General features: G+C 44.1%; 2 protein-coding genes across 3 annotated transcripts; one reads left to right on the plus strand and one right to left on the minus strand.

Annotated features, from left to right (window-relative positions):
* Positions 1–245: 245 nt before the first annotated feature.
* On the minus strand, positions 246–7,070 carry LOC123053363 (mitogen-activated protein kinase kinase kinase 3). Of its 2 annotated transcripts, none has more exons than XM_044476825.1 (11): positions 6,540–7,070; positions 5,275–5,841; positions 4,845–4,932; positions 4,674–4,736; positions 3,414–3,574; positions 3,256–3,331; positions 2,679–2,738; positions 2,470–2,577; positions 2,144–2,380; positions 942–1,054; positions 246–850 (listed from the first exon to the last, which is right to left on the minus strand). In XM_044476825.1, exons 1-11 carry the CDS (start codon positions 6,890–6,892, stop codon positions 607–609), a joined length of 2,070 nt encoding a protein of 689 aa, XP_044332760.1. In that variant the 5' UTR covers positions 6,893–7,070; the 3' UTR covers positions 246–606. The 2 variants fall into 2 exon arrangements, with proteins under 2 accessions (XP_044332760.1, XP_044332761.1); XM_044476826.1 differs by having other exon boundaries at positions 246–847; positions 6,540–7,068.
* A 10,765-nt stretch (positions 7,071–17,835) lies between these two features.
* On the plus strand, positions 17,836–18,742 carry LOC123049399 (calcium-dependent protein kinase 15-like). Its single transcript, XM_044472324.1, has 2 exons — positions 17,836–18,182; positions 18,706–18,742. The coding sequence occupies exons 1-2, from the start codon at positions 17,946–17,948 to the stop codon at positions 18,715–18,717; spliced, it is 249 nt and encodes an 82-aa protein (XP_044328259.1). The 5' UTR covers positions 17,836–17,945; the 3' UTR covers positions 18,718–18,742.
* The last annotated feature ends 250 nt before the right edge of the window (positions 18,743–18,992 follow it).

Below are 18,992 nucleotides of genomic sequence, written 5' to 3' on the forward strand. Positions count from 1 at the left end.
CATGTTGGATCCTAGAGGAATTGAAAGCGTATGGATGTGCAACAAAAGTTGTCTGGTTGCATCAAATGAGAAATGCAAGAAACTTTGGTCAAGGATTATGTGTGCCAGAACTGTCGAGAAAGAAACAACTGTCCTCCGTTTTTTTCTTTGCAACTTTATGTCAATGCTTTCGACTTGAATTTAAACATCAGCTCGATGCATACAAAAAACCATGTTTCGGTTACAGGAAAAATGCACCCACACCATTTCAGAATATATACGTTCACTTTTTCTCCAATGTTGTACCATGAACATTAGCCAGCTAAATTTCCAATATCTGACACGAAAGTCGACGATCCCTCCTAACAACAACTGTGAGCTTGCGCAAACTGGCGAGTTTACAACCCTATTGCTATAAGGGTTTGTATTGATTTACATCATGATATAACGGCCTATATATATACAGATCTTCATGATACATCCTCTTTCCTCGAGAACCCTTTTCGACTGTACAGTAAATCAGATGGTTGTCGCAACACAAAGCTACAAGAGGCTGCAGACAGAACAACTCTGAGCATCTACCATGTTATGGGTGCATTTTTCATGCTGAAGGTCCACAAAAGACGCTTAGAACCTTTTTGGAGAACCGTAAGGGCTTTGGAGTTTCAAGGAGCCATCCTGCCAGGGATCCGGCATTCGTTGTGCCTGATTCAGTGCGTAGCTTGATGAATTGTAAGCCGCAGCACCAGACGAGAGCATTGGGTGGGGCGGAGACGGCAAGCAGCTCCAGTTGGACTGCTTAAATTGCCTCAGTGGGCTTGAGCAGGGGGACACCGGTAGAGACATGTTTGTTCGCACAGGAATAGGGCTGCTAAAGCACATATATATTTTGTTAACAAAAATACGATGTTACGAGAAGGGTGAAAATGAGGATGGAAGTGAAGTACGGAGTATTTAAGTACCTCGAGGTACGGGGTGAAGGGACAGTTGTAGAAAATCCGGTAAAATCTCGCGCACTCACACCTATATCCCTTAGGGGAGTAATACTTCTTCGTGATGGCAACTCCCTGTTAGACTGCAACGAGAGAGGGCAGCATAAGGAGTGTGAGCTTTCAGGGAACAGATAGCATAAATGGAGCAAACAATGATACCTTTTTCCTTGAATAACAACAATCATGCAATGAACTTTACAAAAAAGAAGTCACAGATTACTCATGAACTCGTTTAGAGCAGACATAATAGGATCTTTTATGAAATTAAGCCAAAACCCCCACAAAGTTGATCTGGTGTGCATACAATGACCAAAAAACCAGAATAGTGCTTCTAGCTATTTCTTAAATTGGTCCGGACTGAGTCCAAGTAAATTCAATAGTTCATGCAAATGTCAAGCACTCATGTCAGTGAGCCACTATAATAAGTGACCCTCTCTTTGGCTTTTTTTTTCACAGTACCTTCTACTACCAACAAATGGTACTCCCTCCGTCCCGAATTATTTGTCTACGATTTGTCTAGATAGAGATGTATCTAAACAAGTTTTAGTGTTAGATACATCCATATCTAGACAAACCTAAGACAAGTAATTTGGGATGGTGGTAATAGTATAATAAGACTCATCAAACTATTGATTTTATTGGACACTTTCTACTTTAAACATCGGACTGTTTTATTTTTTACATGAAAGGATCAAGGGCATAAGGTTTGATGGGCTGATAAAGGTCCACTCCGCCCAGTCACACGATTGGTATCAAAACTTCTGCATGAGTTCGCCGCCGGCTGCCGGCGTGCTTGCACGAGTCTGCTCTTCCCCTGCAGGCGGCAGCCGGCGTTGCCGCGGAGACCCACCTTCCATTGTTCATCCATCCAACCAGAATAAGACCTAGGTCTATAGAGTTACGACACAATGGTCTAGCATTTTTCATTCTTGGAATTACCGTATGAGCCACGCAATTTGTTGAACTCTTCCAGTTTTGACCCTGAAATCAGCACTACCATCCTCCACTACTCAGGTTTTACGCACTAGTATAAACTAATATGACCATTAGATTCCTAAAAATGGACAGCTCACATCGATTTGAGGTACCGTAAGAGTCCTCTATCTTCTTATTGGGAAAAAGGCCAGAGAACAAACACATACTTAAGAAATGAGTTTATGGACTAACTATACCATTGTATGCTTCACATCTGCTGGAGCAGAAAATGCATTTCTCAATGCACTGTCTTTTGCTGCTCTTACTGCTGGATGGTCCTGAACAAAAGGATGGTCCATCAACCGACTTGCGGTGGCGCGAGATGCTGGATTACGTTTTAAGCATAGTTTCAAGAAACTTCTCCCATCCTCAGAAAAAATATCTGGGATTTCAGGTGTATCTTTACTGTTTGCAATCTTAAATATTGCAGCTACCTACAAGGCCAGATTGGAGAAGATTGAGTCAGCCTGAATTTGTCACGGCTACATTGAAACAGAAATACAGTTGCAACTTAGAAGCATACCCCTTCATACTGGTGCCAAGGAGGTCTTGCCGTTGCCATCTCAATAATTGTACATCCCAAACTCCAAATGTCAACAGCTAGATTGTAACCTTTACTGTTCATAATAACCTGCATGTTTTCGATATTGAGTAGAGCTTTACTGACAAGGGTACAATTAGCAATGAAGAATACGGTTTGAAGGTTTAGTGTAAAGAAAGGAGGCAGCTCACCTCAGGAGCCATCCAGTAAGGACTTCCTTTGAAAGAGCGTATTTCAGCAAAAGATGATATCTGCTTGAACACAACAAATGAGATAAACGGGCTTGGAGGGGGAGAAGAAGATACAGTGTAGAATTTGTGTTTTCGTTGTATATGCATGTTTGGGCCAAGGCTCATATGGTAGTATTAACAAAGACCACAACTATCTCTTTAAAGGACGCGAATATCTGGCAAACGTTCGCTGGGAGAGAAATTGCCAGCGAATGCCAAAGTCGCCATGCCAACACAACTAAAAACGTCATGCGTTTGTTAGGGACTTGCCATGTATGGAAGGAAAAATTGCCATGGGTAGGAAATTGCCAGCAAACGCAGTGTAACTTTTTTCTTAAATGTCACTCTTGATTTTGATCAAGCGGCTGTAAGGACATTCGCTCGGAGCTCCTTCCCAGCAAAAATTCGCCCATTAGTATTTCTGCTCTTTAAAAATAGAATACCTAGGATTGCTATCTTACAGATGAGACTTTTTTAACATAGTGCTACGCACAGAGAATGGTCGTAGGGAAGGGAGCAGAAAGGGAAAACTGCATACATGCTTAGCCATGCCAAAGTCGGCAAGTTTAACATCACCATTAGGGCCAACAAGTATGTTTGCTCCTTTAATATCTCTGCCAAGAAAAATTAGTATCAATCAATTATTCTATTGTACTACCTATGTAATGTGTAGAACTTATACAAGCTGTATACTACCTGTGGACAGTGTTCTTCGCATGCAAATACGCAAGACCAGCGAGAATTTGACAAGTATAACTGCGAATCACAGGTTCCTTAAAAGGGCCATACTCCCTAAGTAACTTATGAATTGAGCCCCCAGAAACATACTCAAGATAAATTGAAAGGGTATCATCAGTCTGTAAGAGAAGGTACACGGTTAGAAAGTCTAAACACAGCCAATTACTTGGCAATGTACTTCCAATAAAAGCTGATAACCACTAAAGAGCAAAATCATATAAATTCCTTTCAGGATAGAAGAGTACAGGAAGGAAAATGGAGTAAAACATATGCAAGCCAGGTGAGAGGAAAAGCAACAAAATACTTTTAAGTCAAACAGAAGCATGTCCAAAGAGGTGGATGGGAGTCGAACAATCCGGGTAAAGCAATTAGCGTGCCTACATAAATTACAATCAATGTTTTTGAAGAACTCCATATTACCTTGAACTTTGATGGTGTGTCTAATTTTGCCTCATGAACTACAAAACCAGCTATCACACCAACCCCTGATATTCTAAAACCAGTGCATTTAACCCCTTAGGATTTGGTGGCAGTTTTGCCAACATTAAAGAAGTAGACTGGAGAATCTGTATTATGAGTGAATATTGCAGGTTTTCTCCTCCCATACATGCTTATACTTGTACATGTAGATATGCAACGAATTTATATCATTGGTTCCATAGCCTCCCAAACTACTGAATAAATTCCACAAACTTCCCGTCAAACAAGTCACTGTGGGTGCATCAAAGGACAGAAATTCAGGAAATTGCTAAAGATTGTGTATATATTGCCAAGCATTTCTTTGGTAGCATTAAGCGCAAAATCCTGGTGAACCTTGTGAGAATGAGTAACCTGGCATTTTTTTTATGTGCATCTCACACAAGGCCCTTGATATGTTCATATTTTTGTGGTATATATGTGCAACATTTCCACAATATGTGTTATGAAACAAGCCATCATTTTGTGAGCAATGCCAGTAGCAACAGAAAGAACCTTTCATTATGGATAAAATTCATCATTTGTGAACTTTAGTAAACTGAATTTCCCACCGACTTCTTTACCTCTATGTGCATGAGACCTTAATGCCCACATCATTAATTTTCTTTGAACTTTATAAACTTGGCATTATTTTCTCTCACGAGCCCATCCCATCAAAAATTTGGATGGATCCAAAGAGCAAATAATTATCGAATATGACTGCACACAGACAGAGCAGGCGGTTTATCAAATAGAACTTACCATATCACTATCATAGTATTGCACAACGTTCGGGTGCGATGCTTTCTTAAGCATGTCTATTTCCTGTTAATACGGAAAGAATAACATGTTGTTCAGTCAATTAAACAGGCAAGGAAAATACCGTTGTGGTGCATAGAAAGACAAGTAAGTTAACTGAATAAGATAATCAACCTGATTCAGTTGCTTGAGTCGTTCTTTCGAATGTGGATCATCTGAAATTACTTGTACTTCCTTAATCGCGCAAAACTGCCCATTTTCACTGCATAATTGGTAGTGAGATAAGAGTTCTTGTACAGACTGCCTTCCCAAACATTTAGGCAGCACCCCAAGACATTCAATCAATATAAACAATTTGACATCAGAAAATTCGAGCGAAACAACAGTGTGCTAAGTTCATATACATTAGGCATGATTCCTTGAGAGCTAGATGCTACATAATCCCATATGTCAACTTATAAACACATCTACTGGAATATTGAACAATTTAGCGCATCCCATACTTCTCCATAGGTTTTGTAGCGTATAATAACACATTAATGCATTGAGTTCCAAATGATAATCAAACCGCAAATGATGCGAACACATGAAAAAACGATGATACCTGTTAAATCCAAGGTAAACCTGGCCAAATGTTCCACTCCCTAATAATTTCCCTTTTTTCCACTGTGATTTGGACTGTGAGCAAGCAGTGGGAGATGTAGGAAGAGGCGAGCAAGCAGTGGAAGATGGAGGAAGAGGTGAACAAGCACTGGGAGATGGAGGTAGAGGTGAGCAAGCACCGGGAGCTGGAGGAAGAGGCAAGGGATGAGGCGGGCTTCTCAAACCCTCACTCATTTTCAATGGTGACCTGGGGCTAAACCCGAATTCTTTTGAATGTACATTATTCACAGCAAAGGCATGGGCTTTTCGGCCAGGGGATGGGCTTCTCGTTCTTGGACCAAATATATCTTCAGTCAACATTCTGCCACGTGAACAACTGGCTTCGCTAGTTGAAGGATCATCGTTATTATGCACATGAAGAGCCCTCATGTTAGAAACAGGCGCCTCAAAGAACTTGTGATGCTCCCGTGGCATACTACATGACATGAAGTGTTTGTCTTCATTTAAGATCATAGCTGTGTCAGATGCCATATCTCTTCCCTTGGCAAAAGCAATTGGATCCATGGACCTGGAGATTATGCAAAGCAACAAAGAACCATCAACAGACGTATAAACATCATTTTGAAATGAACATATCAATACCAAACAAAGTACAAAGAACGCACTAATTGAAGTAACCAAATCAGAAGATATGACCTTGGAACTAGAATAGAAGCATATTGAGTGCAGAACTCGAAGGATATTTACCCATAAACATCAAAAAAAATTGCAAGCATAAACAATATGTTAGCAGAATAATCTGCATCCGACTAAAACGTAAACTTGTTCAGCCTTTTTTCGGAATATTTCTTCAATCACAAATCATAAAACGCCTTGGCATCCGTGGTCACCCCGCCTAGGACTAGGTACATATTTAACCCAAAAACAAATGAAGTGGCTTACGATTGTAGAAGTGCAACGACCACGGAAGAGGTCAACAGGAGAAGTTGGTGCGAAGTCACACTGTTGGCTCCGAGTCTCTAACTCTGCATTTTGACTCCAATTCCTTATAAAAAGTTGCTAAGCCCACTAACCATTCACACTAAACCTAACGCCTCTACCTTTCGAGTAAGCCGCAATTCCCCAAAATTCAATCACAGTGTCACCCAAATTCAGCTCCGACTTCACCCCAAACGTGAAAATTGAACTGGTGAGCAGGGCAGCAGACTCCACAGGCTGCAGCAAATTCGCAGATAAGCCATAACCATCGGGCGATCAGCCGCGTACCTAGACACGTGGTGATCCGGCGCGTCATCCGGCGAAGAGCACACGCTGGAGCCCGAGGCCGAGGAGCAGCCCGCCACATCCGTGGCCTCCTCGCATAGTGGGTCCGGGGTAATCACGGGCACCGGGAGCTTGTACTGGAACTCGGCGCCGCCCCGGACATGGCGCGCGGCCGGCGAGTCGAGGCTGCGGGCCTTCTCCCGCGCCCGGGGGGTCGGGGACGGGGACGGGGACGGGTAGTCGAGGTCGACGGACTTGCGCGAGGGGGAGGAGGCGGCGGAGGAGACGGACGCGGCGCCGGGCTTGGGCTTGGACCTGGACCTCAATTTGCCGCGAAACCAGCCTGGCACGGGCATCGCGGTGGGTGGGGCCCCGTCGGCGCCGGACGCGCCCCCGGGCCGGAGCGGTGGGCAGAGGGGAGCGGAGGAGAGAGGCGCGAGCGAGCGAGCGGGCGAGGAAGGCGCGGGGTAGGAGCCGACGCGACGACGACGCTTTAGGCGAGGAGGAGGAGGAGAAAGAAGAGTGGTGGAGTAGACAAAAGCGGGGGGGATATTTTTTCGGAGAGAAAAAGAAATGGAAATGGCGGTATGCGTGAGAAGTTACTGCCTGCGAGTGGGTGGCAGGCAGCTGCCGCGACGGCGACGCCGCGGGTCCACGTGCGGCTGATGGCTTGTCTCGCCGACGCCTGGGTCCCGGTGCTGTGGTCCGTGCTGTCAGTGGGCGAGTGGTGCTGATGCCGGGGGAGGTTTTTTCTCGGATGGTTGCCCGCGGCGGCTTGCGATGGTGCCGGGCTGCTGCATGTGGGGCCAGGCGAGCCAGGTGCGTGATCGTGAGCGCGCGCGTACGTGCGTCTCCTTTTCCTGGCTCCCGTGTGGAATCTTCGTGGATGGATAGTGGTGCGGTGGTGTGGAGTTTTGGCGCTCGCGGGAAGTTTGGTGGGGCACGGGAAAGGTGACGGTGGGTAGGAGACGCGCTGACGTGTCACCCATCACCCAACCGCGAGTTTTAGACTTGGCCTGAATTTATGTTTTTTGGCGATGTTCGGTGGAATGAGACATTTTCGTCGATTATGAAGGCATTTATGGATACTTCGTCAATCTCAAGATAACCTGCCGTTTCAGCATCTGGAAGGTGTGCATAGGGGTAGGGTGCGTATGCGTGCATTTATAAGAGTGAGTCTATGAGCGTATGTACTCATAGTTAAAAAAAGTGTTGATTTCTCAAATTCTTAAAATGCCACAGGCAAGGATATAGACCACTATAAATGCTCTGAGCAAGGAAAAAAGGTGGGATGATCTAGTCCGTTAATGACGCATGTGGTCACGGGTCCTATATATGCACGGCTATCATGTGTTTTTAACCTTCATCCTTGGAAGCTAATCTTCGAGTAGGAATTCACGTGCCACACACTGATTAACTTGGACCGGAAAACTGAAGATTGAATGGCTGCCGTTTTGAGTTATGTGCATTTCGTTGGAGCTTAAAACAAGAAGAATACAAATGAATTTATATAAGGCTTTCTTTAGTTTACAGGAATTTTGTAAACTTAATAATCTTTGAGCCCTTTACTTTATAGGAATAGAATGATATTTCTGTGCAGGATAGGACTTAATTCTTTGTATTTATGAGAAGGGGGGGGGGGATATTTGTGGATAAGTATCTCTAATATGATCACTGAATTTTCCATTAGATATATGTTATAGGTTGATCAACCTAAACAAAAATGCACGCTCTTTCAAACTACTTCAACTCTTCTCGTATATGTATTGCTCTTCAGTGATTCTTTAGATGATATATAACCGACATATCCAACCGAGTGTGACTTGTGTGGAACCATTGTCCTTTCAGAGTTTTAATAAATAATTGCCTGGCTTCCTCTCAATGATACTCCTCATATAACATACAAGTTCACGTATTTTAATCTTGCAAGGAAGGTAAAAGACAGACTCTTGATTAGTTATAAAAACATTTAACAACTACTACTTGAAGAACACACTACGTACCATGCATGCATCATACCTTGTGACTCCTTTGCTTGTTTTCTTACAAAATCATAAGCTTCATCTGGGGCTTATCACACTCTAGAATATTAGGCAGTTTGTGTTGGAAATATGCCCTAGAGGCAATAATAAATAGGTTATTATTATATTTTCTTGTTCATGATAATCGTTTATTATCCATGCTAGAATTGTATTGATAGGAAACTCAGATACATGTGTGGATACATAGACAACACCATGTCCCTAGTAAGCCTCTAGTTGACTAGCTCGTTGATCAATAGATGGTTACGGTTTCCTGACCATGGACATTGGATGTCGTTGATAACGAGATCACATCATTAGGAGAATGATGTGATGGACAAGACCCAATCCTAAGCCTAGCACAGGATCGTGTAGTTCGTTTGCTCAGAGCTTTTCTAATGTCAAGTATCATTTCCTTAGACCATGAGATTGTGCAACTCCCGGATACCGTAGGAATGCTTTGGGTGTACCAAACGTCACAACGTAACTGGGTGGCTATAAAGGTGCACTACAGGTATCTCCGAAAGTGTCTGTTGGGTTGGCACGAATCGAGACTGGGATTTGTCACTCCGTGTAAACGGAGAGGTATCTTTGGGCCCACTCAGTAGGACATCATCATAATGTGCACAATGTGACCAAGGAGTTGATCACGGGATGATGTGAGTTACGGAACGAGTAAAGAGACTTGCCGGTAACGAGATTGAACAAGGTATCGGGATACCGACGATCGAATCTCGGGCAAGTAACATACCGATAGACAAAGGGAATTGCATACGGGATTGATTGAATCCCCGACATCGTGGTTCATCCGATGAGATCATCGTGGAACATGTGGGAGCCAACATGGGTATCCAGATCCCGCTGTTGGTTATTGACCGGAGAACGTCTCGGTCATGTCTGCATGGTTCCCGAACCCGTAGGGTCTACACACTTAAGGTTCGATGACGCTAGGGTTATAGGGAATAGATATACGTGGTCACCGAATGTTGTTCGGAGTCCCGGATAAGATCCCGGACGTCACGAGGAGTTCCGGAATGGTCCGGAGGTAAAGGTTTATATATGGGAAGTCCTGTTTTGGTCACCGGAAAAGTTTCGGGTGTTATCGGTAATGTACCGGGACCACCGGGAGGGTCCCGGGGGTCCACCAAGTGGGGCCACCAGCCCCAGAAGGCTGCGTGGGCCAAGTGTGGGAGGGGACCAGCCCCAGGTGGGCTGGTGCGCCCCCCACCAGGGCCCAAGGCGCATGGGAGAGTGGGAGGGGGCAAACCCTAGGTCCAGATGGGCCTTAAGGCCCACCCTAGTAGCGCCCCCCCCTCTCCTCCCCTTGGCCGCCCCCCTTAGATGGGATCTAGGGCTGGCCGCCAGCCCTTGGGGTGGGAACCCTAGAGGGGGCGCAGCCCCCTCCCCCCTATATATAGTTGAGGTTTGGGGCTGCCCAAAACAAGGAGAACGTCTCTCTTTCGGCGCAGCCCTACCCCTCTCCCTCCTCCTCCTCTCCGGCGGTGCTTGGCGAAGCCCTGCGGGATTGCCACGCTCCTCCACCACCACCACGCCGTCGTGCTGCTGCTGGACGGAGTCTTCCTCAACCTCTCCCTCTCTCCTTGCTGGATCAAGGCGTGGGAGACGTCACCGGGCTGCACGTGTGTTGAACGCGGAGGCGCCGTGGTTCGGCGCTTAGATCGGAATCAACCGTGATCTGAATCGCTACGAGTACGACTCCTTCATCCGCGTTCTTGCAACGCTTCCGCATCGCGATCTACAATGGTATGTAGATGCACTCCCCTTCCCCTCGTTGCTAGATTACTCCATAGATTGATCTTGGTGATGCGTAGAAAATTTTGAATTTCTGCTACGTTCCCCAACAGTTTGGTGTATCTCTTCGGTACAACTTGATAATATATATGTGATTATATAATCATCCAATATTTTTTGGGGAAAATTTGTTTCTGTCACTCTACATTTTGCCAATTTTCCTTATGCCACTCTAAAATTTGATATTTCACTTCTGCCACTCTTAGATGTTAACAATGTATCACAATTTTCATTCCATAGCAAAACCAAAATAATTTCATTTGACTTTTGCCACTCTTAGCTTTTGACAATGTATCACAATTGCTACTCTGGAAATTTTGCCTTTGCCACGGAATGGCAATTGTGATACATTGTCAAAAGCTAAAAGTGGCAAAAGTGAAATGTCAAAAGCTAGAGTGGACTAAGGAAAATTGGCAAAAACTAGAATGGCAAAAGCAAATTTTTCCCATGCTTTTTTATCGTACTGCAGATGGAAATGATAACTTCCTTGTAAAAAGAAGTGACAACCATACAAATATATGACATGACTATTTGACCGAATCTATTGTTGTGCCTTTAAAATAGCATCAAGTAGATAATTCATTGCATAATCACACCAGTTATATTGTCCTATGTAATCAGTCCTACATAGAGTGCCCATCGGTGTAGTCATGTTTAGAAAAGGTGTTCCTAAATGACCCATAATAAATATAACACATGCTGCCTTAAAAGCATCCCTTTTCACCTTCACTTGATAACTCAGTTATATCTCTAGACAAAAAGAATTCTGCTGCCTTTAAGTTGTGAAAATCATTTCCAGTCATATCTATATTTTTCTTCCAGAAATCAATTGAAGTACCAGTTGTCTGATCATCAATACCATTAATATCTTAGCTCCATAAGGCAATCCAAAAACTTTGTGCATGTCCCCAACATAGAATTTCAATTTCATATCTTGAGACATCTTACACTCATCCTTGACATATGTCGTAGTTACAAGATATGTACTAAATTTGGGATTAACCTTTTTAATTGGAGGCAAGCTCAAGAACCCATCAAATTTGATTTCCAAGAGTATGAACTTCTTGTATTCAGTAAATACATTCAAAATAGCACGAACATGGCCTACCTTCAATGTAGATTCAGTTACACTTTTCATCATCATTTTCTTCGTTTGAGTCATCTCCCTCAGTATAATAATACCTTAAATCTTCGTTACATTTTGATGAGCCACTTGTTGAATAACTTGACTTAGACGACACATTTTACCACTACATAATTAAACAAACCAATTTACCATTAACATTACAAAATCAGAGCATATAACATTAATAAATAATTTATCACAACACATAATTCAATAACATTTGTTAGTCCAATGAACTCGTTGTCAACATAAAAAGGAGTAAGCCAGAAATCAAGATTATACATTACAGAAATAAATCATATAAAACTATTATTTGCCGATCCAAGAAACATTACAAATTCATTCACGCCATACAATGGCAGTCGGCAAGATGATTTGAATTTTTTATATTAACGCAACTTACATAACTTTTTACGTACGTATTTGAATAGATCTATCTTCACTTTTGATACAATAACCCATATTCCAGACTTTCATTGTAGAAGTATTTAGCAATTGTGTGATCCAAATTAGTTTAAGGGTAAAAGACAGTACATGTGCTTTAAGTTTCCCTTTTCTTAACAAACATAATGACTAAGTTCCACTATCCGTAATTGACATACTTCCCAAGTTTCTAACTTTTATTTTGGCTACTTAGAATAAAGTCCTAGATTCGTCAACAGCAGACGACCCTGATTACGTGTGCTTATCTAAGATCGAACCCAAAATTTGTTCTTGCAAACAAGATATGCTAAGCTAGAGATCTGAATTCTTGAAACGCCACAAACTAGTAGAACAGATGAAAGAATAAAATACCGAATAATTAGCAACTATACAAACAACTTTTCCTAACAAAAATATTCGCAGAAGATACAAGATATAACATAGACTAACCTGTGCGGGATGACCTTACGCAATGTGTCTTACACTGTCAATCAGTCGTCGCCGTCTCTGAGCGATTCGCAAAGGAACAACATAGATCCCTTCTCGTCTACAGTAATGCTGCTAGAACACAAGAGTTTTAAGAGGAGAAGCAGAGTGTGGTTGAAGAACAGACAGAAAGAGAGAGGAACACACTGCACACGTCCGTGACAGGTATAACCTTTTAGTCCAGACTTATAACAAGAACCGCTCATCGAAATATCTGTACCTTTGATGACGAACCAAAAAAAACTATACTACTTTAGCTTTACAATCTGAATACAGATATATAGATACTGATATACGAAAGCAAATACAAGAAATACTGAGAGATGGGCGTAGATCGGCGGTCCATAATCCGCCATCCCCCAACCTGTGTGACACAAATCCCCTTCCTACTTACAGCAGAAATGAAAACTCGCAGCAAGTTGGGCGCCACTTGATTTTGAGGCAGCCTCTCGCTTTGTTTAAACGATGTCCACCCACGGTCGACGGCTCAACTCAATCGATCGCCAGCTCCCTCTCGACAGAGGACACCCGGAGAGCGGTACGTATGTCGCGGCGGGCAGCAAAATCCAAGCAGCAAGGAGCCAAAGTCAGGAGGAGAAACACGGCAACGCGAGAGGGACAGAGGGCGACCGGTGCGTATATTTTAACACAGACGTCGTGTCGCATCATCAGCAAAAGTTCCCAAATATAATCGGGCCGATTCGATCCAGGGTCTCCGGTTTGATGACTTTGGATATCAACACGCGCTTGTGATTAGTTAACTACTTTTTTTTTTCAAAAAACTTCCGATCTATTCATCTTCAATCATGACAATACAATGAACACCAGAAAATAATAAAAATTACATCCAGATCCGTAGACCACCTAGCGACGATTACAAGCACTGAAGCGAGCCGAAGGCGTGCCGCTGTCATCGCCCCTCTCTTGCCGGAGTCGGGCACAACTTGTTGTAGTAGACAGTCGGAAAGTCGTCGTGCTAAGACCCAATAGGACCAACGCACCAGAACAGCAACCGCCGCCGATGAAGGATAAAGTAGATCGAAAGGATCCAATCCGAAGACACACGAACATAGACGAAAAATAACCAGATCCGAGCAAATCCATCGAGGATAGATCCGCCGGAGACACACCTCCACACGCCCACCAACGATGCTAGACACACCACTGAAACGGGAGCTAGGCGGGGAGACCTTTATTCCATCTTCAGGGAGCCGCCGCCGTCTCGTCTTCCTGAGCAGGACACAAACCCTAACAAATCTGAAAGAAACAACTAACAACGGAGCCTCTCGCCGGCCCTTGCCAGGATCCACCTCGCCTCCATGGCCCTAGGGCCACCGGAGACGAGGCAGACCTGCGGCGGAGCCGGCGAGAGACACAAACCCTAGCTTTTTTGGTGGAGGAGCAAGAGAAGGAGGCGGCTTTTTTGGTCCTTCTTAAACAGAGCCTCTGAGATTAGTTAACTACTTTCTCCGTTCCTAAATGTAACCCTTTATAGAGATTCCACTAAGTGGATTACATACAGAGCAAAATGAATGAATCTATATTTTAAATACATCTATATACATCCCTATGTAGTTTGTAATGAAATTTCTACAAAAACTTATACATATTTAGGAACGGAGGAAGTATAATTCTTTAATTTCCTTTTCCCCATATATTACAGGCCTGCGAAAGTAGCTAGTAGCTGACGTACATAACCAGAGGCACATGGGTTGAGTACGTAAAGTCAAGACCTGGCTTGATTTTGAGGCCAAGTCATAGTTAACTTTCGTGGCTCTTTCCATACGTACCTACGTGTCATTGTCTTCAACCAGTGACTGACATGGCAATTCACGCTCATATTCTCTAGCTCTTCTGTCGGTGTCTGAACAATTGTTTTAACTCGTACCTTCATTCCCAAGTTGCTTCACTAGAGCTGTCATGGTATAGCACTGTCCCGGTCGGTTCAAGCTGGAGTTCCCCTCTAGAACATGAAGTTCGTCGCTATTTTCCGGCATTTGGAAATTTCTTTGTTGATATGTGTGTATGTAGAAGGGTAGCTTTGGCGCATGATCCAGAGGTTCAAATCCTGAAAACAGTCTATTGCAGAAATACATGAAATTGCTACATATTAAAGACCTAGAGTGGTCAAACCGTTCTCTGGATCATGCGCAAGCGGAAGTTGCATGCACCGAGTTGCCCTAATATGTGTGTACGTACTCCTTAAAACCTGCATAACCGTGTGTGCCATACTGCCATCTGTATGCAATATTGTCAGAATACGCAGTAGCGAGAGAAATGTCGAGCAATACTACTTTTTCGAATACAGGGAAGATGCAATAATTCAATCTGGTCAAGTACAGGTGCAGCGTGGGCATCACCGAAGTATGGAACAAAAGACTCGTTTCCTTTTTTAGGACATGTTACCTTCTTTCAATTTTGGAGAGAAACAAAGTCGTTTCTTTTTCTTGTCTCCTTTCGGAGGATTCACACTGTTTTTTTCCTCTCCTTTTTACGGTGATAGCTTGACGGCGCCACAGCAAATATATGGAGCAAACGGTAGCCTGGCTGGACTGCAGGCCTAGTATGCAGTCCGTCCCCCAGGCCATGATGATGGTGGATTAATTGCCGTCATGCATTTCACCGTTCGAGACGCTTAGGGCATGTTCAATGCTAGACGCCTACACAGGCGCTTACAATGAAAAAAATAAATATAAAAAAAGTTAAAAAGGCTCTAGCGCTAACCCTTTCAATGGCAGGCGCTAATAACGAGCGCTAATAACGGGCTTTCCACATATTAGAAACAAAGGCCCGGCCATCTCGTACCGGGAGAAAAGAGCGGAGCGCTCGGTGCCCAGGTTGGCATCGATGCTGGACCCGACGCTGGGAATTAACGTGATAACTGCCGATCTATCGGGATTAAATTTCTAGCGCCCTCTTCTAGCATCTCCCATTGGAGATGCCCTTATTGGGCGCCTTAAGCGCCTCTTAAGGCCATTCCGTACAGGGCGCATACCCTCTTGTACACTAGGTCAAGTATCGGGTTGGCTCATTTTTTTTCTATGTTTCCATATTAGGTATTCTATGTTTTTTTTTTCTGTTTTTTTCTTTTTGATGAAATGGGTGACCCTTTTTCAATAGAGATGTTTTTTTTTTCAAAATTGATGATTTTTTTTAAATCGATGAATTTTTTCCAGGGCAATGATTCTTTTTACAAAACTAGCACATATGCCCATGCTTCGCTACGGAGGAAAGATGATTGCTAAGAACCAGGTGGTAATCTCTACTCCTAATGTCTCAGTTGATAGTCTCCGTTCCGGGTTTATTTTCGTCCCACCATTTTCGTCCGGTTTTTTCGCTGGTTTTTTTCGTCGGTTTTCTCGTCCCTTCCCCGCACAGCCAGCGAGGCTCCCCTCGATCTATGTATTCTATCCTACGATCTCTCAAAGACGCCCCAGCCCCCAATACGAGCCGCCGCCAAGATCCAAGACGAGCCGCCGCCGAGATACGAGTCGATCCGCCGCCGCCGAGGACCAAGTGGAGCCGCCGCTGGCCAGGCTCCCCACGATGTGCGCGCCGGGGCGCCGCTCCCGCTCCCGCAGCCGAGCATAGCAGCAGCGGCGGAGCCCCGCCACCGGCGAGCTCTCTCTGGCGGAGGAGGGCGGGGGCGAGCTCGCCGTCTCCCTCGCGCTCAACAATCTCTTCTCCCACGCCGTCGCCCGCTTCACGGCCTACTTCGGTCTCATGCCGCCATGCCTCCACTGCTCCCGCATCGACCGGCTCTTCGGCGCGGAGGGCGTCCATCAGGCGGCGGGCGAGATCTCCGGGATGGGCCACTGCCTCCACCATCACCGCCTCTTCGTTGCCGCCGCCCCCGACATGTGCGAGGGATGCCTCTCTTCTTCAAAGAACGAGATGAATGAAGGATGCAGAGGAGACAGGCTCCATGGCGTGTTCCTGCTGTAAAGCTCTCGACCTCTCGTACAGGTACACGTTTCTTCTTCACGCGAGTTTGAGAACACACATACTACTGCGAGCCGGAGATCCATCCACCCAGTTATGGATCCATCAGGTACAAGCCACTAGCCACCAGGTAATAGAGATTTCCCCTCTGATTTAGTTGGATTGGGGGAGGCTAGAGAGGCTTGCTTGTTGTTGTGTTTTCTGCGTGAGAGAGCAGAGAGAACTGAGAGATCACATGGATCCAGTGTACAGATGAGCTTTTGGTGTGGGGGTGGTGGTGGTGGTGGAGGTAGCAGGGAGAGGATGGTCACTAGATGGAAGAGTGCAGGGAATGTTGCTCGCTACTGCTACTGCGTGTGCTATTGTGTTATTTTGTAATATTTCTGAACTGTTAGCGATATTGCCGCAGTGAGATGAGCTTATTTTGTAATATATGGTCTTTTCCAGTGCATTGCAAAACTAACTAATAGTTTGTGATCCGACACCCTGGTAACCTCATGATTGGGTGGTGCATGCAGGGCACACCTCCGAGCTAGCCGATGCTTAGTATACCAGTGTTCTGCTGCATCCGGTGCGACCTCAAAGAATACCTTCGTCTAGCTGACCGTTGAGCACCTTAGGGACGACGAGATGCAGTGCCTGGGGTGTAAGCAGTTCAACTACACGATGAAGTGAGTGAAGGGGTTAAGACGGTTGTGTTGTGCGTGCGCTGCTTGCTTGCTGGTGAGTGTTGCCTCTGTGACTAGGTGTTCTTTGTTGTCTATGCCCTCTGTAGTTTAAGGTGTTTGTTCTTTTATGCAATGCTCGCTCGCCCAAAGTATGTATGATCTTTACCATAGTACATTAGCTAGCTATAGGAGATGACATCTTTGTGCTTTTCTTCTTCCTGAACACGCATATGGATGTTTGTGCATTGGAACGGCATGTCTTTCGGATAACTGTTCCCTGCTCCGACTTCGCCTTTTAATTTGACTGAATATCTACTTACGCTCTCCAAGATTGTTCCTGTGAGTTTCTTTAAAACCTATTTGTGCACCCAGCTAGATCATACAGTTGTTAATATATGGAGTTTTTTATTGGGTCTGTTTATCTCAGGGCTCTGACGCGCCGATTTCGTTTAGACAATTTTTAGAGCCAGTATTTACTCCAGGGAATACTCTTTATATTGTTCAATCTCGGTGTAGGTCTAATTTCTCGGAAACAGTTTCAGTCAATGCTGGGCCGAAACCTCTTAAACTCATTAAGTAGCGTTCTTCCTTTGTTGAAATCTCATTTCATTGACGATGTATTGCGCTGTGTGTTGGTTAAGATGAAGCAAGGAGAAAACCATTGACGATGTATTGTGATGCATGTTTCAGTCAACTTGTTGGACAACTGTACACGTATGTGTTTTTTCAAGCCCACTGATTTCAGCCTCTCCGTCTCCTTCAAGCCGGTGAGTAATTAATTGGTTAACTGGACATACTATTTGAGAAGGGACAAGGGAAGAAACCTCAACTATTCCCCTTAGTTCATGTTGTCTCTACAATTTACAATTGTATATGTAGTGCTACCTGAATTAAATTCTGGCAACTAAGCTCATGCAGTGCTTAAGATTAAATGGGATATAATGGAAATGCAGATGAGAAGTTCAGGGATATTCCTGGGAGTGCCTATTATGTGGCTCCGGAGGTGCTGAAGCGGAGATATGGAGCCGATAATTGCATATGGAGTGCTGGAGTTATACTCTACATTCTGCTGTCTGGCATTCCTCCTTTTTGGGCAGCAGGGCAGGTGCGTTCTCTGGCTGGTTATGTCAATCAATTTTGGGGCTGTGATGGATGCAAAGACTGGAAGGTGAATATAGTTATCCTACAGGAACCCTCCCTTGGTTTTAATTACCTGAGAATGAGGAAGGTCTATTTGATGTTGTTCTTCAAGGTTCTATTCATTTCTCATTTGATCCCTGGCCATCAATTTCTAACGGGGATAAAGAATTACTCCCTCCGTTCCTAAATATAAGACCTTTTAAATATTTTAATATGGACTACATATGAAGCAAAATGAGTGAATCTACACAATAAAAATGTCTATATACATCCATATGTAGTCCCTATTGAATTATCTAAAATAGCTTATATTTAGAAACAGAGGGAGTACAACAAACAGGTGAATCAGACATAACTCTGTTATGTGAGTAGAGAACGTGAGTGCATATGCTTATTGGGGTCGGTCAACATGGTTCAGTTGGCATAACAAGCTCCAACGGACACAACTTTTCATGAATTGAATTGATTGAATGCCCTTAGTAAGTTCTCGATAGAATTACCTCTTCTTACAAGGATGAGAAACTTAAGTGTTTTTCATTTATTTTGTGCAGATCCTCCTGTGAAGCATAAATTTCATTGTATCCAAGGAGATATCTAATGCTGAAAACATGAGACTCAAAATGTATAGAGAGTCGGAGACACTGCTAAACTGTCATTTATGGGTGTCTACCAAATTCACTATCAACCACTGTTGTAGGACCGGCGGTATGTTAAAATTTATTTTGGTTTTATTAGTCCATGTAGAGATGCTATGCTCAGCTATTGATTTGACACTTGTGATATCCAATTACACTCCTGTGGCTTGTATGTTGCTCGAAGATGCTCACAAGTCTGGTTG

The sequence above is a fragment of the Triticum aestivum genome, chromosome 2D (genome assembly GCF_018294505.1).
Source record: "Triticum aestivum cultivar Chinese Spring chromosome 2D, IWGSC CS RefSeq v2.1, whole genome shotgun sequence".
NCBI lineage: Eukaryota > Viridiplantae > Streptophyta > Magnoliopsida > Poales > Poaceae > Triticum > Triticum aestivum.